General features: G+C 50.9%; 1 protein-coding gene across 6 annotated transcripts in view; it reads left to right on the top strand.

Moving 5' to 3' along the window:
- Positions 1–20202, top strand: part of CPNE2 (copine 2) — a 43742-nt gene extending 23540 nt beyond the window's left edge. For all 6 annotated transcript variants that reach the window (XM_023934591.2, XM_086847486.1, XM_023934592.2 and 3 more), the window contains 11 exons: positions 2510–2593; positions 5589–5678; positions 5882–5980; positions 6745–6831; positions 7006–7065; positions 9399–9532; positions 10193–10247; positions 14488–14539; positions 15455–15588; positions 18502–18738; positions 19615–20202. In XM_023934591.2, coding sequence (XP_023790359.2) covers positions 2510–2593; positions 5589–5678; positions 5882–5980; positions 6745–6831; positions 7006–7065; positions 9399–9532; positions 10193–10247; positions 14488–14539; positions 15455–15588; positions 18502–18738; positions 19615–19722 — 1140 coding nt within the window. In that variant the 3' untranslated portion in view covers positions 19723–20202. The remainder of the gene's footprint in view (positions 1–2509; positions 2594–5588; positions 5679–5881; positions 5981–6744; positions 6832–7005; positions 7066–9398; positions 9533–10192; positions 10248–14487; positions 14540–15454; positions 15589–18501; positions 18739–19614) is intronic.
- The last annotated feature ends 996 nt before the right edge of the window (positions 20203–21198 follow it).

The raw sequence follows: 21198 nt of genomic DNA, 5'->3' as shown, positions 1-21198 counted from the left end.
CTGTCACCAAGAACTGACAAAGTTTCTTTGCCAATTCCCACACTGCAGGACAGAGTTGCAGTGCTCAAAGTCCTGCCCATGAGCAAAGGATGCTCAGGTCACTTCATGCAAATTAAAATTGCATGGAAACAGTCTTTTTGGGTCATTTTTGATTATGGTTGAAATGCAGCTGTGGGAGCTGGGTAAAACTTGTTTAAGCTTAGGAAAGACAGTGAAAAATAGAATAAACAAAAGAAAACCAAGGCTAAAGTTGCAGCCTGGGGAGTTGCAGCATCCTGTACCACACAGCATGGGATTGGGGAGCTACAGGCTCAGACCATTATAGGAAGGGATTGGATCTCACAGGATTTTGTTCTCAGCCCCAGGCAGTTCCTTCTGCCATGGCTACCCTGAGGCTGGGATCTCTCTGAGGCTGCAGGCAGGGCCTCCTCCCCATCACATGTCCGTTCACTCCTCCTGCAGCTCATTGCCTTGATCTAAATGTTGAAGCTGCAAAGTGGGGACATGTCAGCAGCAGATTCAGCCTGGGGCTCTAATACATTATGTCAGATCAGTTCCTGGGAGAGCTGTTGAATGGTGAAATATCTTGCAGAAGAGGAGGTATTTCCACCTGGGATCAGCCACATGAAGCCCAGAGCTGTCCATGCCACCATCGCGGTGGGGACAGCAGGAGGGCAGTGATGCTTCAGCACGGCTGGGGGACAGCAAGCACTGTGAGCCAGGACTGCTGCTGGAAGCTGTGATTTAGGGAGCTGTATCTGCTGGAAGTGCCAGCTCCACCCTCCTTCTCCATGGCATGTTAAAACCAGTTTGGATCGTTTCGATTCTTGGACCAATTTGCAGATCGATCTGGTCTTCTGAGCTTCTTTGGTTGCTCAGTTTCCATCTCCCACCAGGTTTGCAGGGGTGAGATATGTGTGGGTTTGATGTTTTAAAATAGCAGCCCACAATCTTGTGGCTTGGAGGCATCTCCCACCCTGCTTTGAACAGAACAAGGCTGACCGGACTGGCAAGCCAGGCTGATCCACGTGGGATGGCAGCAGACATCCCTCCAAGCTCCCCGCTGCCCTCGGAGCCGCTGCCTCCCCCAGCCCACGCTGGGCTGCTGCTGATGAAGCTGCCTTGGCTTGGAGGTTAATCCAGCACAGGCAGGGCTGGTACCCACCACTGGCTCTTTAATCCATCTGTGAAGCCTGAAAGTGCCAAGTCCGGGATCGGAGCTGTGCTAGAGCCGTAATGCTGCAGAAGGAACGGCTTTTGTTTCTAACCCACAAATGTGTGAAAAAGGGTAGGAGAAAAATAGCCTCATCTCACCAGAGAGCATCCCTGTGAGCCTTTATGGTCTGCTTCTCTGCAGAAGAGCTTTGACTGAAGCAAGTTGTAATTTCCTCAGGCCAAAACACTTTGCAGTGATTTACTTTTGTGGCTGGCTTCAGAAACAGGATTTAGATAGAAATATTGATGGATTTTCTGCTGGGGCATCACTAGAACCCATGTGCATCCCAGATGCCATCTCCTGGGCTGGCTGTGGACAGGAGATCCTGGAGTGTCCATGTTTCCTCCTTCTCCACACACAGCCCCTCACATCCCCACCGCATCACTCAGAAGCACAAAAAGTCTCTGTTCAAACCCATAAAAAGTTCCTCCAGCTCTTTGAAGGATTCAGACACCCACCTCCCTCTAGGAGGAAAACCCAACTGAAATAACTTGAATTCCCAATAGATTGTCTGGAATATTTGGGATTTGGTTTCTTGTTAGCAGCTCCTTGGTTTTTTTCTGAATGGGAATGAAGTTCTGCCTAGACAAGCTGGAGTTTCCCTGTCGGTGCCACCAGCGCCTTCCGCCTCCCCGGGCTGCGGGTGCCGAGGCAGCCCCCGTGCTGATTCCCAGCAGGGGTGTGTGTGTGTGTACATATTCCTCAGAAAGCAGCAGCCCTTTGTCGGGGGATTATCTGAGGAGACGCTGGCAGGAGAGGCAGCACACACTGACTCAGGGCTGCGTATCTCGGGGGGTGTTACATGATCTCTGTCAACACCAGGGCAGCTCGCTCCTTAAAGATTTCCTCTGCTTATGCTTTACTGCTGTGTGTAGGAGGGTGGATTTTTTTTTTTTTTTTTCCTTTCTCCCCAAGACACTCATGCACTTCATAATTCTGTTTTTCCTTTGAGGCTTTGGATGTTTTTCCAAGCCCAAACGCAGCTGCCTCCCAGCTGGGGTTGTTTTCCGTGGCATCTGTGTCCAGAGAGCTTGTTGGGTACCGGCACACACTGGGGTGCCAACACACCCTCCTCGCCAAAATGTGCTGGGGAAATCAAGGGGATTCACACAACCAGGACAGGGAGGCGGGCAGGACGCTGCCTGTGGGGGCTGCCTGTTTGCCAGTGTGCCTGACCTGGCCCCATGAGGACAGGAGAGTGTCTGCAGGGCTGGCAGTGACACAGAAACATCTCTCTCGGTCCTCTGCTGCTTGCAGAGAGCCATGTAACCCATCTTGTTCTTCTCCTTCCAGGACCTTTTTGGGAAGTCAGACCCCTTCTTGGAGTTTTATAAACCAGGTGATGATGGGAAGTGGATGCTGGTTCACAGAACAGAGGTGAGCAAAACTCCAACCTGAGCTGCTGAGACACCCTCATCCTCCAACCTCACATCGCTCCTCTTGCCCTACATGGCCTTATCTCATCCATTGCCTCTAGAGCAGGGTGGGATTCAGGGACTTCTAAACCTTACAGCTCACTTCCTGTGTCCAGTTGAGGCTGCTGGACTCCAGCAGATGAAGATTCACTGAGGCCAGCAACGTCTTGAAATATTTTCTGTACTACCCACTGCTGTATCTAGCGTGTAGAGAGGGAGAGGGCCTTGAGGCCCCTGATGATCTCTAGTCTCACCCTGGGCTTAGACTGAGCCCTGGACGACTCTCCCTCCACTGTAGGAGCATCAGGATGAGCTGTGGCCTGGGGAGATGGTGGAGAGAGGTGGTGTGAGATGGGGAAAGGTTAAAATGAGCTTTTTCACACCTTCACCTGAGCTGGGTGTTCAGGCACCTCCAGTTTCAGCGCACGAGCACTCGACCTCGTGTCTCTCATGAGCCAGAGCCACAGGCAAGGAGGCAGAGACCTGTACCAGGGTCTTGGAGGGTCTGAGCAGGGCCAGCTGACCCCTCCTCTCCCTCATTTATACCTGCTGTGGTATTTTGATCTGGGCTCCCTCTGGTCACGTTCTCAAGCTGCTAAAGCCAGTGATGTTAGGAATACCAGGCACAGCATGGGCAGGGAGAAAAAGGCTGGCTTGTGCTTTAACAATGGACTAATAAGTACTTTTCAAACTGCTTTTTTTCTTGTCCTCAAAGCTTGTTTCAAGGCTCTTTTTAGTTTGCACATAGTTCCTGGCAGCTGGCAGAGAGAGGAGGGGGAATCACTGGAGGGGGGAACTCACAGCAGCTTCCATGGCAGAGGAAGAGAGCTCCATTTCACCCCATCTCACACCCTTCTTTTTCCATCCCTTTTCTCATCCCCTCAATGCCTGCTTAAGGAGCCTGTTGTACCATCACAGGAAACTTCTGTAACAAAACACAGGGGGAGCTCAGGTGGAAGGAGAAAGCGGTGTTTATTTACAGTCTCTCCGTATGTTCGGTTTTACCACTTCTGTGCGAAGTCCACGAGGATTTCCTTCACTCACACACCCACGTGCACGTGGGCACCAGGATGTGGGTAACATCTTGTGTCCTGTGGTACCAATACAGGCCATCCTTATCAGCTCTGCTGTTTATTTTTTGGTGCTTTCCCACACACACCTTTCTGTGCATATTTAGTTCATATCAACCTTAGTATTTCTCCTGTATTTCTTCGGCAGCAGGCTGGGACCATACTTGTTTTTTTCCTCATGGTTCAGTGTGCATAGCTGGGCTTTGACTCAACAAGATGTGTTTCTCAGATGTGGGGGTTTGGAGTGGCCTCCAGCCCCTCCTCCTGGAAGAGGCATGGGAAGGTGACCGTGCACCAGCCGGTGCCGGGATCTCTATAAGCATGTCAGGTTTGTGGGGAGCAGATGTCTGTACTGGTGTTTCCTCTGAGTTCCTGCCCATTGTCCTGTCTCACTGGGTCAAGGTCTAGACAAGTTTTCTCTCAAGTAATGGATGCTCCAACAGCCTCTACCTTACCAGCCCTGAATGGATCCAGCTGCCCTGAGAGGGATACCACATTAGGTGACCCATCCCTGGAAGTGTTCAAGGCCAGGTTGGATGGGTCTTGAAGCAGCCTGGTCTAGTGCAGGGGATTGGAAATGGGAAATATTTAAGGCCCCTTCCAACCCAAACCTTTCTGTGATTCTTTGACCATCTTTGTGTTTTGAGGCTGGATATGAAGAAATAAATAATTATGCATTTCTTGCATTCTTGCAGCTTTCAGTGCAGGAATATAACCAGCTTTCAGTCTGATGCTGGCATTTCTCCTGCCACAGGGCAGGTCTGACAGGACAGGATTAGTGCACTATTGTAGCTTGTTGTCTAAGCACAAATGTGAATGCTCACCTGGAATGTTGGATCCTTCCCCACCCACCCTGGTGACCTGGCAGCCTGTGAGCAGCATTCAGGATATGAGGGCTCTCCCTGCTCTCCCAGGCTCCTGGAGGAGGTATTTACAAATTCAGCTAAGCTGTTCCTGCAGTGCCAGGGTTTCCCCCACTCTCAGGAAGAGCCTGGCTGTCAAACAGACCCTGTGTCACTGTTTGCCCCCAGCAGCAGCCATGGATCTCTTCCTCACTGCTCTGTGCAGTGACTGTCCCAGCTGCAAGGTTCCAAGATCCTCCGTGCCAGATAATCCCCCGTGTTTGCCTTGCACAGAGAAGGGTTAATTTGCTGCCTGTGCCTGACTTTCCTAATATCCACGTGAATCTCTCTTTGTGAGCACCACACCTTTGTGAAAAGGGATCTTTGCCTGCCCTGCAGGCACCTCTGATATACACAGCATGTGCCTGGAGCCTGCTCCAGTTTGCTTAGGTTTCTACTAAGCGATGGCATTCTCTCAGGAAATGTCAAAAAGCATCAATTAATATTTCTCCAGCTCAGGCAGCAGATGTTACACAGATGAGACAAGAGAGCTTAATGTGCCCAGGGCTGTTTTGGCTTTCCAGGGCTGGTTGCAGCATCTTGCTGCTCCATCTTCTCAGTGGTCAGACCCCAGATGGATTCAGGCTGTGTTTGGGGGCTGGAAGCAGTGAGTAGGGGGCAAGCAGTGGGACACAGAGGGCACAAACAGTAGCTGCTGGCCTGGGAGTTGTGGAGTGAGTGGCTGTGCCTGTGCTGCCCGGTGTGCCACAGCTGTTCTCTCAGGCAATTTTTCTAGATTGCTCCCAGAGGTGGGTAAATCACCCAGCACAATGAAAACAAACCTGTTTTAACTCACACGTGCTGCAGCCTGAGAAGGGGAAGCTGCTGTGTCTCGGTTATGGAGGCAGGAAAGGGCTGGGACAGCTTGGCCTGGCCCACAGGGAGCCTGCTGCAGGGTCACCCTTGGAGATGTGTCCCTGATTTGTCCTGATCTCTCCCTGTGGATGTGCCCACTGTAACAGCATCCCTCTGCTCCCACCTCCAGGTGATCAAATACACACTGGACCCTGTCTGGAAGCCCTTCACTGTGCCTTTGGTGTCACTGTGTGATGGAGACATGGAGAAGCTGATAAAGGTAACTCTGGCTTGTACTGTGAGGATCAGCCTCTGGGACTGAGTGATAAACATCTGAGCCCCCATGGCTGGCTTATTAACAAACCCCAAAGCAACAACAACCTCCTTGTTTGGGGTCTCCAGCAGGAAAGGCTGGGGACTTGAGCAGGTCTTGCAGGAGATAGTTCCAGTTTCTGAGGCTGGTTTGTGCTCCTTCCCCCCCAGGTGGTGTGTTACGACTACGACAGTGATGGGGGACACGACTTCATCGGGGAGTTTCAGACCTCCGTGGCCAGGTTGTGTGAAGCCCAAGATGCCTCTCCAGTAAGTGCCAGCATGCTTTTTGGGGAAGAATGAGGAAGGGGCTCCTCAGCATTGGTGACAGACTTTGGTACTTGCACCTTCAACCTGTGCTAGAAGAAGCCAAGTCTAAATTCCTTTCTCCTTCCACCCACACCATGAGTGACCCAGGCCATGGTTGTAGCTAAAACATCTGACCTAAGGCAGCCTTTGCCGAAAATCAGGCTCTGCTGGGGTGTCTGAAGCAGCACCCATGATTTGGGGGTGCCCTGTGGTTTTGGGGGCCAGAAGGGGAAGTGTGACTTGCTGCTGGGGCTGCATCTGCAGCAGGGGCAGCCTGGTCCCCAGGAGTGCCAGCTCCCTTGCAACTCAACTCAAGTTTGGGCCAAAGGTGTCCCCATTTTGCCCTGAAGTTCTGGCCAAGATGCTTGGCAGATGCCTCCTGGTTGAAGGTATGTCGTGAAGACCCCTGGACAGCAGGGCTTGGCACTGCTGTCCCCACCAGGATTGCAGGCCAGGAGATCTCACCTGAGGCATGGAGAGGTGTAGAACACCGTGTGTGCTGCACTGGGTTTCCTGTCTGGGGAAACTGAGGCACAAAGGCATGAAAGTGCCCTGTCCAGGACTGCACAAGGTGGTGGTACCAGAGGCAGGCATTGAGCTCATTTCTCCTCTGGATTTTTAACCTATAACCTGGCAATAAAATCTTCCTCTTCAGCACTGGAGGGAGGCTACCCCCAGGCCATGCTGCACAGCTCTCACACCAGGGTCTGTCTCGTGTGTTACAGCTCGAGCTAGAGTGCATTAACCCCAAAAAGCAAAAGAAGAAAAAGAATTACAAGAACTCTGGGATCATCATTGTCAAGTCCTGCAAAGTGAGTTTGTTGTTGAGATGTTTCCTTCAGCCCCTGACTGAGCTTGGTTCTTCTTGAGCTCCCCCCATCCCTTCTGCCTCTCCTGTGTTCCCAAGGACCTGCATAGCCTGAATAATGATGACAGTGATGACAATTGCTGAAACACTGAGGGTTTTTTTTTGTTTTTTCTTTCAGATAACCAGAGATTTCTCCTTCCTGGACTACATCCTGGGAGGCTGCCAGCTGATGTTTACTGTAAGGGCTTTTGTTTCTCTTTGCCCAGTAACACCTATGTCATGGGCAGAACTGGGGAGTGAGGCTCTGAGTGAGATTTGGCTCCAGTTTGGGTGACTTGTCGGGACAGTGAGGAGCTGCCTGTTTTGCTGTTAAACCATGTGGGTTTGGGGATTCTGGGGATGCTCAGGTACATCTAGTAGCATGGAAGGGATCTGGCTGGACTTCAGCTGAAGGCCAGATTTTCAAAAAGACCTTCTGACCCTTCACAAAATGTCACCAACTTCTCTCCTCATTTCAGGGTTTAACCACCCTAATTTTTTAATGGAAGCTCTCCTTATTCTGAACCCAGATGTGAGGGTTTGGGATGTTATACAGATGGTTTTCTGTGTTTTTACTGTTATTTCCACCTTCTTTCAAGCTGGACCACAGCTTGTCCAGGAGTAAATAAGCAAGTACATGACAATCCTGAGTGAAACCACCACAATGCAGAAGTGGGTTTCTCAATTTCTGCAAACTTTCCTGGTGCAGTATCCAGAGAGCTGCAGGCACTCACAGTTAGATCAGTTTGTATTTTGTTGTTTTATCTGAAAACATGATGGGGGAAGAGTAGGAGGAGGAGGAAGAGTTGCCATAGGAACAGCAATGACTGGGAGAGCTTTTTGTGTGCTGTTCTGCCTCTGTGTGCTTTGGTCTTGGTGCTGGAGAGTGAATAGAAGAGAAAATCAGTGAATTTATTGGTAGTACAGAGCTCTTGCGTGAATTAGGTTTGAATGCAGAAATTTTCCTCCTGTCTAAAGATCTGCTGGTTATTGGAGGGCTCCTCCCCCTCCCAAGGCATCTTTGCCCTTCCAAAGGGTGCAACACTGCAGAAACCCCTGAGCTGGCAGGAGGATGCTGCACACACCCCCTGCAATTTGAAAAGGCCACTGGTGTCCTCCCCAGCCGGGGAGGGGCTGGGAGAGACGGGCTGAGGCCACAGAGAAGGGTTTTGGGCCCAGTCATGTGCCTTGTGTTGGAAGCAGACTGGCTGTGTCCCTCTCAGACCCATTGCCCGAGTGCTGCTCTTGATGACATTGCTTGCATGAGCAGGGCCCCTGCCCGCCTGACTCCACTGAGCCCCTCCTGTGCCTCAGTTTCCCTTACTCTCTGGACATGGTGGCCTGACCAGAGCTGGGTGCAGGGGCGTTACAGAGGTGAACCACAGGTTGGGTGAGGCCGTGCAGTTGTTTGATGAAGATGTCAGGTCTTCATGGAATCACAGGATGGTTTGGGTTGGAAGGGACCTTCAAAGATCACCACTCTGCCATGGGCAGGGACAACTTCCATTGGAGCAGCTTTCCCAGGGCTTCGTCCAACCTGGCCTTAAACCCTTGCAGGGATGGGGCAGCCACAGCTTCTCTGCACAACTTGTGCCTCCCCACCCTCATCGTGCAACATTTCTCCCTTATCTCCAATCCAAACCCACACTCTTCCAGTTTAAAAACAGGTTCCCTTGTCCTGCCATGCCTGTTTTACCAGCCACCCTGCTGCAAGGTGGTGGCACATCCTGGGCTGTGATGTCTTCTTGCCCCAGCCAGGCCAAGGTCCCTTCTCAGGCAAGCTGCCATTCGTCCTCTCCCATTATGGATACGGAGCAAAATCTCTCGCAAAATCCCTGAGCTCAATTTAGCCAGTGGAGTTATTTTGGGTTTTGCCTCTTTGCTAAGCAAACAAGTCGAGTGCAGTCACTCTGCCTGTTTGCCTCATCCCAGCTCTTCCTTCCCAGTCCTATCAAATTGGGTGGCTCAGCATCTCGCCTCTTCTGGCCAGATTTATCTGGGTCTGAGATAGGCATTTCTACAAATGCCTTTAAATAGAAAGCCTAATTTAGGAGGGAGAAAAATGAGTGCCTTCCTGACAGAGTCCCCTGAGAGCTCAGCATATATTGGTCCCTGGGGAAGCCTGATGAAGAGCAGGTCTTCCTGCCTGCAGGGAAAGATCTGCTCAGGGTTGTGATTCTTTGGTCAAAGACCTTGAGATCCAAATACCCAGATGGCCCTGGCTGCCTTGGTGTCCCTGGGGCTACTCAGTTCCTGGGAGATGGGCAGTGAGAGTCCTCAGCTGGAGGTGGTGGTGGATTAGGGATTAGGGGCTGCTTGGGGACACCTTATGTGATGTTCCTTGATGAAAAGTGGAGAGGTAAGAGTGAATGACTTTGCCTAATACAGTATTGAATTATCTTGCTGGGAAGGTGAAGAAATGGATTTTGTGAAACTTTTTGAGGTTTGGGGTTTGAGGGAATGCTTGGTGGCCAGGTCTCTGGTGGCATTTGCTAACAGAGGACAGGTTTGTGCATCTCTCTTCTCCTGCAGGTTGGGATCGACTTCACAGCTTCCAATGGGAACCCCCAAGAACCCTCCTCTTTGCACTACATCAACCCCTTGGGGACAAACGAGTACTTGTCAGCCATCTGGGCTGTTGGCCAGATCATCCAGGACTATGACTCGTAAGCACAGTGCCCTTCTGCCACCACCTGTTTTGCAGATGTGTCCCAAGAGGCTTCTGGGATGCATCTGCCTTGATCCAGGGCTAAGTAACACCTTTAGGATGTTATGTACCATAAACACAAGGATGCAGGAGGAGACGGCTAGGACAGGCTTTTTCCTCTCCCCCCACTGCTGCTGTGAAGAGGAAGGAGCGTTAGCAGAGGTGGAACATCCTCTGCTGGGGGCAGGTGCCCTCAGCTTGCTGTTGTTTACTGTCAGAGCTGTGACCCCAGATTGCCTCATTCCTCAGACTTCCTGAGGAGAGGAGAAAATATCAGAAAAATATCGTCTCAAACAGTGATAGAGAAAACAAAACAGAAGTCAGTTTCTCTCACTGTGATGGCTTTTGTGCCCAAAATGGATTGTTCGTTTTTTAAAGTCTCCAGGGTTACATGCCTGCAAGAGACATGCGTTTGGGCAAGAGGATGTTCCTGGTCTCAATGGGAAACAGAGCAAAGCTGGACTCTTTTTTTCTCTAAAGGTCAAATTCAGGGGGGAATATCTGTTCTCTCAGAGTTCATCTCCATCTTCATTTAAAAGCACTGTATGTTTTGGGAGAAGCTGTGCAAGCCTGCTTTGTGTGTGTCAGTATACCCATACGTTTTCCTTCTTCTCTTTAGGGACAAGATGTTTCCTGCTCTGGGATTCGGCGCCCAGCTCCCGCCAGACTGGAAGGTGAAGTGCTGTGGCCACATGAGTGCTTGAGATGGGTTTGTCCTGATATTGCCTGGGCAGGAGCAGAACTGCCAGGGCTTCATCAGGGAAAGGCTGCTGGGGAGAGGGGGAAGGGGCAGATGTGGAATCTCAGCCAGTGAGACGTGTCAGTGTGGGTGGGCAACACGGCAGGGATGGGACATAAGCAGCCCATTCCTTCATCCTGCACTGGCATGAAAGCAGCAGCTCCCTGGCATTAATGGGCAGAGCCAGGCATTGATTCATTTTCCTGGCAGAAGGCAGGAACAATTCTGGGGAAGGGAAGAGGCCTCTGGATGAATGTGTCAGACAGCAGCTAAGTCTGGAATGGGGCTGGGAGCTAGGGAGCCTTGATGTGATGTTGCACAGGCAGAGCCTGCAAGGACTGAAGCAGAGGAGCTTTCACAAAAATCCACCTTGATCTTTGGTTAGGATTAAACACTGGTCCTACTAGGGCTGAGCTGCACATCCTTCTGATCTGGAGGGCAGGGAATGGGGCTGTTCCTGCAGCCTGGCTGGCAGATGGGGAGCATCTTCTCACGGCTGAGACAATGCGCTGGGACACCACCATCATTAATTACTGGCTGGGTCTTTTGGCCACTCTTCGCTCACGCCCTTCATGTGCATTTTCTTTCTGCTCGCTGGTTTTGAGGCGTTCCCAGCTTCAGGCTGGGGTTGAATCTCAGTGAGCCCTTTGTGTTCTGTGGGAGGGGAGCTGTGCTCTGGGCTGAGCACAGCAGGGCACGGAAGTCATGAGCAGCTGGGAACTGGGCTGGGGAGCTCATCACTGCCAACCCTCGTGGCTGGGGATGTCCTGCCCGCTCCAGCTTTGTGCTTTTCTCTGCTCTCCTGACAGCTAGAATTCATATGAGTCAAGTGGGAGCTTTTGCTGTTTGCCAGCCACAGAAGGAGATCCCTCCATGTGCACTTTGGAGCTGATTCATCCTCCTTGGCCTGCAAATGTCTCTGGTCTGTCACTTTAGCACTTTTGTTGGGAAAATCTAGGTAGGCAGCTTCCAAGGTCTAAGAGCCAGCTGCTGCCAGGGATTTATTATTTGGGGAGAAGAATGGGATTGGCAAATGTGGTAGGGATGGAAAGGGCACAGCAGCTCAGGATTGTGATGGAGAGCATCCTGTTCTGCTTCCCATGTGTGTGAGTCAGTGCCCACGGGAAGGGCACTGCTGGGTTGGAAGCAGCCCTTCTGGCAAGACTGGAGGTGGGTATTGTGTTGAGGATGAGAGCTGGGGGTTCTGCACATGCCTCCTGCAGCCTCCTGTGGGCCTGGAGATGCTCTGTAAAAGCTACCAGAAAAAACACATTGTTTTTCCCCCAGAATGATTTCTAAGCCCAAATAAACCTCAGTGGAGAGCAGCTTCTTCCTCCCCAGGTGCTTGTCCCGTGCCTACAGGTCACCCATGACCCATCAGCTCTCTCATGTCAGTGGGGCCATCCCTGGTGCATTTTCCTTCATCACTCCAGCTTGGGGCTTCATCTCCCCCCAGCTCTCTCTAAGCATCACCGGCTCTGCTCACTTCATTAAAGATTTTTTGGCTATCAGGGCTCACTGGGTAATTTCAAAAGCAGCAGCTCTTCATGAAAACCTGTGCCCTGTGTGACCGTGGACAGAAAGCAGGGACCCACAGACCCAAGTAAAGATTGCCAGGAGATACAAGAGGTATAAATGGTGCTTTGTGCTCCCGTTGCCATGGCTCCCCCAACGCTTCTCGGGCGCCCGTCAGAGCAAGATGTTTTGCACACAAAAGTCGCGTTGGAAATGTCAAAGAACATCTTGCCGTGTAACAGCTCTGTAGAGCCTCGAGTGTTTCCTGGTAGGGAACAGGAGAGGGGAGCAGATGGGTTGTGGTTTCTGGGGGATGAGAAAAGGCAAAGCAGCAGCAGAGAGGGGGATTCTTAATGTTGGAGCCACAGTGGTCACCTGGATTTGGGAGATGGGGTCAGCCAAGGGAAGCTGGCGGCTCGGCTGATGCGCAGCCTCCAAGGCTTTCCATTCTTTTGCCTTCTGTATATATATGTATATATGCATAAATGTATATATGTATATATATATATGTGTGTGTGGGGAAACTGAGTCATGGCAGGGGTGGGATTCTTTCTGGGGGTAGCAGACAACCCTCTGTGAAGTTGGTCTTACCCTTTGTGGTGGTTCAAAAGTTTCTCCCTGTGAGTTACTGGGGAATGGGATACCTGCAGGTGTTCCATGTATATTTAACTGGACCCCACAGAAACTGTTTTCAAAGTACAAACTGAATAAGGAATGACATCCTTTCTTTTAAATTTTTTGTTATTTTGAAGCCCTCCTGTTGATTTTTTTTTAGTAGATATGTATATATAGATATATTTTTTTTATATATATATGTAAAATTCATAGAAACTCAGAGGAGTTTTGCAACACTTCTGCCACGTAGGGGTTCTGCTCTGTAGACAGTGAGGAACACAGCTTGAAACATTTCATTGCTTCTTAGAAGAAAGAGAAACCCCTCTTTTGCAGAGCAAAACATGGAAATATTTCTGCCTGCCTTGTCTATAAATACTCGTGGCAGAATTTTGAATATCTCTAAAAGAAAGAAAAAAAGAAGCAAGCCCATTGCAACCACAAGTCAACTGAATTTGGGTATATTGTCCAAAATCAAGGCTTCTGTGAGAAGGGCTGTATGCAGAACACAGTCATATATTCAGCTTGTCTCTAGCCTGGTGGCTGTGAGTGTTTCTGGTTGTGCTCTGCAGGCCTGGAGTGACCTGAGCAGGCTGTGGCTGGTCACCAGTCAGGCACTCCTTCAGCTTTGCAGCATGGTTTGGTTGACTTGACTTTAGCTTGGTTGCTATTTCCCACCCCACAGCCTCTTGTGAAAACAGTTTCTGCTGCTTTCGACACAATGCCCAGCACAATTGGAAAGTCTGAATCAGACGCGTGTTGCGTTTGCAGCCCTGGGAGGACTCTGGCTTCAGACGGCGCTTTGGAGGACACTCGGTTTTGCCAGCATTGGGAATATGCATGTCCTGAAGCAATTCCCTTGCTGAAAAGCTCAGCAAACCTCCACCCTTCTGAGAGGGAGACAATATCCTTGTTTTGTAACACTGGTACGAACAGGGTGGGAGTTTTTTGTTTCAGAGTCCTTGAGCTGGTGGCCTGGAGGCCCAAATCAACCCCTTCAACTTTCTGAGGTGCTGGAAGAGGCAGCTGCACATCCTTGATGCTCCTGAGAGTCTGTTTGCTTCTTAGAGTGCCTAAATTGCTGGGAGTAGAGTGAGGAATGTCTAACCCCACACATCTGCTGGCAATTCCACAAGCAGGCTGTTGACCCACACCAGCACTGAAAAGGTTCATGCTGGGAGCCAGGAGCCCTCTCTTGCAGCTGGGCTTTCTGGAAGAGACCTTCCTTTCTGGAAGGTTCAAAGCATCCAGTGCATCAGTCCAGGGATCAAGGTGTGAGGGCTGTCTGCTCTTGCCACAAGACCTTTTTGCAAGACCATCTCCCTCAGCTTGAAAGGAGGTAGTGGAAAAGCTAAAGGGTCTTGGATGTGCTGTGGTGGAAGGATGGGTTCATGGGCAATGAAAATCAGCCCAGGCTGTGCTGGGATTCACCGTCCATCACACCCAAGTTGTCACCTCTCCCACATTGCCTTTCACCCTCATGCTGACCCAGATGATGAAGTTGATTAACTGCTGGTTTGCTCTTTTACCTGACATGCCAGACCAGGTCACAGCTCACTCTGTGCCTTCTTCCCTCCTGCTGCATCATCCTTCTGCAGAGGGATGGGGAATGAAGATGCTGCCTGGACTGGGACTCCCTGTGATATGTTTGAGTTTTCTCCCTTTAAAACCTGCAACAGGATGAAGTCATTTCTCCTAGTGACTGGTGAGATGGCACAGCTGGCTGAGAGCATCCCTTCTGCCTGGTTCCCCTCTGGGCAGCCAGCAGGAAGCCATGTGGACAGACCTGCTCCACAATGGGGGCACTGGGGAACTGGTTCATCCTCAAGTGCTGTTCAGCCCTGACCACGTTTGTGTTTGCTGTTTGGGTAGCAGAGGGCTGGGAAGTGTCACTGACCCAGCGTGATGGACCATAACTCTGTGACCACCTGGTTCTGCTCCATGGGAGCATCACACCTAAACCAGCCTTTCAGCATCAGCTGAACTGTTAGTGAGCTGCCTGCCCTGCACTGGCTCTCCAAATAATGTGGGTCTTTTCTTCTCCACAGGTATCCCATGAGTTTGCCATAAACTTCAATCCCAGGAACCCATTCTGTTCGGGTAAGCATCTACCAGGCCTTTAGGACTCCTTAGGTACCTTCAGTGCCTTCTGTCCTTCCTCTGCATTTCTTCAATAACACCTTCATCCCTGGGTGTGTTCAAGGTCAGGTTGGATGGGGCCCTGAGCAGCCTGATCTAGTGGCTGGCATCACCACCCGTGCCAGCCTGGTTGGCACTAGATGATCTCTAAGGTCCCTTCCAACCTGAATCATTCCATGATTCTGTGATCACGGGAATTTTTCAAGGCATGTTCAGAGAGTGGTGAAGCAGAGCACATGCTAAAGGCACGCTCAGAGGAAAGCACAGAAAATTTGGGGGGGTGTAGGAAGGCCCAGGGTAAGATGCAACTGGATTCAGACTGTGTAAAATCCGCCTTCGCTCTGCTGTCTGGTGTGTCCTACCAGCCGTCTGCTCTCCCAGCAAGGCTGCAAGAAACACAAGGCCTGTTTAGCAGATGGGGAATTCAGGCTCAACGCTCCATTTAGCAGCTGATAGCTGCTCACAGTGATGGCTGAAGGACTGCTCAGATCCTCAGTGGTAAGGGCTACTGTAGACCCTCTGGTTTTTGGTTATGTTCAGAGACCAGGAGCTGCTTTTCTTTTGGCTCCTCCTCCTTGGCTGATTCTGAGATTTTTTCACAGTCCTAAGTAATGCCTTCATTGGACTGCAAGCACTACGAGGGCTTCCCTACCACAGAAGGTCTGAGGACCCACTGAAAAGTGACTGAAGAGCAAAGCTTGGGTATTCAGAAATTTGGGGTGGAAGAAACCTGTGGATCTGGATGAGTCAGGCTGGAAGCAGGGGGGAATAGATCTGATCTCAGCTCCTTGACAGCGTGAGCTAATGATTCCTAACTGGGTTTGCTGTGGTCCTGAGTTGTGACACTAATTCCTGGTTTCTCTGCTTTCCCTGAAGGCGTGGAGGGCATTGTCCAAGCATACTCTGCCTGCCTGCCCCACATCCGCTTCTACGGACCCACCAACTTCTCCCCCATCATCAACCACGTGGCCCGATTTGCAGCTCAAGCCACCCAACAGGAAACTGCATCGGTAAGTCCGTAAGATTCCGTGAGGTGGTGGCAGTCCCGATGGCTTTGGGCAGGGAAACACAAAGCCTGAGCTGGGTTTGCTGTCTTCTCCTTCTCTGTGGGTCCAGCCTTGCCAGTGGTGACCAAGGTGTGCTCTTAGGGATGTGGAGAACATCTGAAGTCTGCAAGATAGAGCTCCCTTGGGTCCCTGTGGCAGCAGGCTGCCCATGGAGGATGGCAGATCTGGCTCCTGGCTTTTGCTGGCCAAAACAGCTCAGCTTGGGCATCAGCAGTTGCATGGCAGGAGATGTCAGGGTAAAAGCTTCCCTGATTTCCTGCCTGGAGCAAAGCAGGATCACACCTAAAACCTATTCCCCACGAGGACGTTTTCCAGCCTTGCTGTGAGTGCTGTTGCTCTTCCCAGCTCCAGGCATAAGGAAATACTGAATTTGGTTTAATTCAGCACAGATCCAGGTCGCTTCTCATTTTTTTCATTTTCTGTGTCACTGTCAGTGGGGGAGGGAGAGCCCACGGGCTCAGCACTGAGCAGAGGCACTAATCGTATGCAAATTGCACCCCTCTGCTGGCACTAATAGTTTAATCAAGGGAGATTTTAAATAATGGGCACTAATAGTGCCGTCAGAGGCAAGCCTGGCTTGGCTTGGGGGTTTTTTTTGGCAGCACAAAGCGTTATTGATGAGGGATCTCACTCCCCCCGGGGTCTTCTCCTCTTCCATCCCATCTTCAGCTCATGCATCAAAGCCACCCCTGGTGCTGACGGCTTCAGTGGCTGCCTGGACCTGCCCTCCTCTTCCTCCCGCTCTCGCTTGCTCCCAGCATTTCAAATAAAACCAAAAAAACCTTGTAGTTTTTCCATAGCAACGTAGATCACAAACAGAGCCCTCAGCTCTTAAGGGATGGGAGACTAAACATCCTGGGGCTGGGGGAGGGACAGAGGGATGTTTCACCATTTGACTCTTGGGGAAGCTTTGGGGAATTAAAACTCACCTTTCCAGCAGCGTCCCTGCATCCAATGCTCCCCTTTTCTTACCTCATGCTGCTCAATGCTGCCTGATTCCTCCAAGTCCTGCTCACCCCCCTGAGCCTAATTGCTGATATCATTAACAAATGGATCAGGAATCCTCCCAGGAGCCCTCGTGGAGCAGAGATCAGCCATTTTAACAAGAAAAAGAGGAGAAAGGAGGCAGGTGCTGCTGGGTTGGTGTGCGATGGACCCCCCCAGCCTGGTCCCTGTGTGTGGCTTGGCAGAGGTGCCACCCTGGCTGGGTACTGCAGCTGGAGCCCAGAGGTGCCATCAGCACCCCTGTCCTGCTGCCATTTACTGTCACCACCAAAACTGTCACTGCTTGGGGATTGGGGAATGTCCCAGATGCTCTCCAGCACTACCCCCTGGTCCCTTGGTTATGCTCCTCACCCCTACACAGCCCCTGGGCTCTGAGGCTGATCCCCAGCATCAGCTCTTAATTCTTTTGACCTCTGAAATACATTGTGACAAACATTTGACAAGCTCTGCCTCCCCACCCCTTTTCCTGCATACTTTCCAGCATTTTTCTCAGATCCTGTTACAGATTCCACAGGAAAAAAAGGGAACAAAGGGAAATAACCCTTTCCATGTTTCCAGTAGAGAAGCCAGGCAGGGAAAGGAAGAATCAGCTCAAAGTCATCATCAGCTGCTCCCCTCAAGGTTTTATACTCTTCCTCCCGTACTGATTCCCAGGTGGGCAAGGTCCAAGTCCTGCTTCCAGTTATGACCAGTGCAGGTCCTCTCCTGAAGTTTCATCTTGTCCTCCAGACTCAAATCCTGCGGTCCTGCTCTGCAAACTTACGTTTCACCAGTATTTGCTCTCAAAAGTTCATATTTAGATAAAAACTAAATCCTGGACAGTGCTGTGGAGGCAGGGTTAATGCATCAAAAGGGGCTGGAGTAGGGAAGGGTCTGGCTTGGGAAAGTCTCCTCACTCATGTCCTCAGGTCGTGTTTAAGCTTTACCCAGCCTTGTTAGTACTTGAATTTTAGCACTGCAGATCATCAAGAGCAGATGAAGCTTGGGGAAGGTTTCAGGAGATGTGGACTGGAGGAAGACCAGAAAAAAAGGCTTGGGGCAGCACTCCTTCCTTTGCCTTTCCAGTATGCTGCACTGGTGGTTTTCACAGGAAATGGAAAGAATGAGGAGAGGAACAAAGGGCTTTAATGCTCTTAAGTGCTTGTTTTCGTCATTTCTCCAGCACACACAAGCTCTGTAATGTGCCAAAATTGAGCCATTACTTTCCCTGGAGATGGGATTTTGGGGGGGTCCACATGCTCCAGGTCTGCTGAGCTGAGTCCAGCAGGACCATCTGTCCACGTCTTTGTTTGTCCATCCTTCCCCAGCTCTGCAGGACTGGCCCTGGTGCCCTCCTTTTCCCAAGGGAAGGGGAGCAGTTTCTAATGCAGCTGCTCTGTCATCCCCCAGCTTGCTGATACCCTCTGCACCTCCCTCAGTGCATCCCCTACCCTCAGCTTTGTACAGGAGATGGAGAACGGGACGGCCCCACAGCCTGGCAGGGCTCATGTCCCAACTCTGAATTCCTCCTGGCCCTGACAGAGATCCTGTACAGTTTAGAGGTTGGGTTTTTTGCATCATTAAGAACAGTAAATCAGTAATTCAGAAAAATATTTTGGAGTCAGAGCAGGTTTGTTGTTTGTTTAAGAACTTTTGAAAACCAGGGGTTAATTGTAACACCTGAATTTCTGGATTCTGCTAAAGGGCATGATGCCAGCTGTCCTGGGAAATGGTGAGCCTCACCCCCAAATCCCCAGGGGACCTGCCACCCCTCGGCATGTGAAGCACCCTGTCTGCTCACAGCCCTCAGTGTGAGCCCTGGCTGCAGTGTGGGGGTGTACTGGCATCCCATTGTGTCTGTGCCCCCCACAGCAATACTTCATCCTCCTCATCATCACGGACGGGGTGATCAGCGACATGGACGAGACGAGACACGCCGTGGTGCAGGCGTCCAAGCTGCCCATGTCCATCATCATCGTGGGTGTGGGCAACGCTGACTTTGCTGCCATGGAGTTCCTGGACGGGGACAGCCGGGTGCTGCACTCCTACACTGGCGAGGAGGCCGTGCGCGACATCGTCCAGTTCGTGCCCTTCCGGAATTTCCGCAACGTGAGTGAGGGCAGCGGGGAGCTGATCACGGGGGGAACGAGGTGTCACACCTGGGAATCGCCCTGGAAGTGGAACAACCACGGTAGAGGCAGACAGAGGCAAGAGGTACCTGTCTGCCTCGCTCTGTCTTACCCTCAGGGATGCTCCGGCATGGATGACATAAATCAGTGCTGCAGGGAGGGGTAACTGTGCTCTGCAGCTCTGCAGTGGGCTCCACCTGCCCGTGCCATGTTTCTCCACCCTGTGTCATTGTCAGACAGGTGGGAGCAAAAACCAGTGACTCAGAGCAGGATCTGGGTTCCTGCAGCAGGGTGGGGCAGCACTGGGCTCACGTCCCTCGCCACAGTCCTGTGCTGGTTTTGGTGACTCGCACTCAGGCCTCATCCAGCACCCCTCATGTGCCACACACCAAGGCTTTGTGCTGAATTGTCCTGAGAAGGAGCCCCATATCCCCTGATCCCTGGGAGGAAGGGGCAAGGTGGCACTGGCCCTGCACGTCCCCTCTGTGGGATGGTTCCATTGCAGTCAGCCAGGAGACAACTCTGGGACAGAAGCTGTTGCTGGCACAGGATTGATTGCCAAGGATGGAGCTTGTGCTTATTTTCCCTTTTTTTTGCAATTAATCAGTGTCTTTCTATTTCACTTCCTGCCACTCATACCTGTTTTTTCTGACCTACCCAGGATGTTTTATTGCTCTGATCCAGTGAATTCTCTCCTGGAGGGAAGGGTTGTGTAGAATATAATAGTTCCAGGTGTAAAAGATGCTGGCTATCAATAGACTTCAGGAGGTATTAAATGCCAAAGTCTGGAGCTTGTTGGCTTAGTTGGTCCCCTGTGGCTGTCCTAACACTGGTGTTGGTTCCCTTTGGCTAACAGGTCCCCAAGGAGACCCTGGCCAAAGCTGTGCTGGCAGAGCTGCCCCAGCAAGTCGTGCAGTACTTCAAGCACCAAAACCTGCCACCCATCAACTCAGAGCCCGCGTAGAGCTGTGCCAGGCTGCACCCTCTGCATGTTGCCGAAGCCTGTTGGTCCTGCCAAAAGCACGTTCCACATGCTTTTAAGAGAAGAATACCCTCCCTGAAACACTTTGTACTTCTTAATTTAATTGCTAAGTTCTTAAGACTCATCCCAGCAAAGTGTCTGGATTCGTTTTGTACAGTCTTGGCCCAAGGTAACGCTAAGCAGCCAGGCCATGCCTTGGTCCTGCTCTGTTGAGTCACTTTTCAGTATTGAATGTACTTTGTATAATTTCAGTGGTACAGGATACGATTTTTATGATCAAAACTTGCTTTTTCCAAGCAATGAAATGCTTAATATATTATTATCATTCAATGAACTGGTTGTTGTATAGTTCATGTATTTGTGTTGTACGTGTACACCTGTCAGGTTCTGTGTTCATTTTTATACTGTGTACATGTTATATTTGTTATACTCAGGTTAATAAAGAAACTTGGACATTTAAAACAGGAGTCTCCTAGATGGGAAGGTCTGGGAGCACGCTGTCAGCAGTGCTGGGTGTTTGGAGTCACCCTGACAGGGCTGTCCTGGTCCCTCACTTGCTCTGCTGGCTGTGCCCCAGGATCAGCCCCACACTGTCAATGGCAGCATCCCAGAAGGAGATTTAGTGAAGGTGGATATCCTGGGGAAGGCAGCACGTCCCTAATGCCTGACTGAGCTGAGTCTGTGTGATTGGGAAAACCCTGGTGACCCCACAACAAACCATCAAAGGGAGTATCATGGTTCACTGCTGCTTCAACTCCAGAAAACTTTCAAGTCTAGAAAATTTTCCAAGTCTGAGTAACAAAAGCTCCCTGCTGCCTGGAAGAAAATGGGCTGGGTAATGAAATCCTGCTCTCCAGCAGCTCTTTTGAGCTGCTCATCAGCAACGTGCTAATTGCTGCTTTATGCTGTTCCTAACTAGATTAAGATTTTTTGAAGCTGAGTCTGCTGTTGAAAATCCAGCAGGGATCACCAGCCCTATCCAAACTCAAGTAGACTTGAGTCTCCTCCCCGTTAATGGAAGTTTTTGAGGTGGGATGTTGCTGTCCCTTTATAAAGCCCGCAGCCCTTTCTACACGGTTCACCAGGCGTGTGCTACTGGTTGTGCTCTCTGCCAGCAGCCTTGTGGCTGTCACTGCTGCCACCGAGTCACCAGCACACAGATGGCCCCAGGCAGCCCCACAGCGCCAGGGTGAGACCCCATCCCTTGGGAGAGGTGGGACTGCTTCGAGAAACAGTTGCCTTGCAAAACCTCCTGGAAGGGAAAATAAACAACCAACACCACCCTTTTCCAAAGGGAGAAGCAGCCTTTGAAGGGTGGCCTGTTTAAAAATAATGCTGTATCCAGCTCAGCTTCCAGATAGAAGTCTGTGGCTTTGGAAAAAAAATTATTTTTTTTTTTATTTCCATAAGAGAACCTCACACGCAGCTGCAGGAACTCGTAAGCTCTTCTGCTAGTAG

Source organism: Cyanistes caeruleus, chromosome 12 (assembly GCF_971803275.1).
Source record: "Cyanistes caeruleus chromosome 12, bCyaCae1.hap1.1, whole genome shotgun sequence".
NCBI lineage: Eukaryota > Metazoa > Chordata > Aves > Passeriformes > Paridae > Cyanistes > Cyanistes caeruleus.
This window is presented reverse-complemented; position numbering and strand designations above follow the sequence as displayed.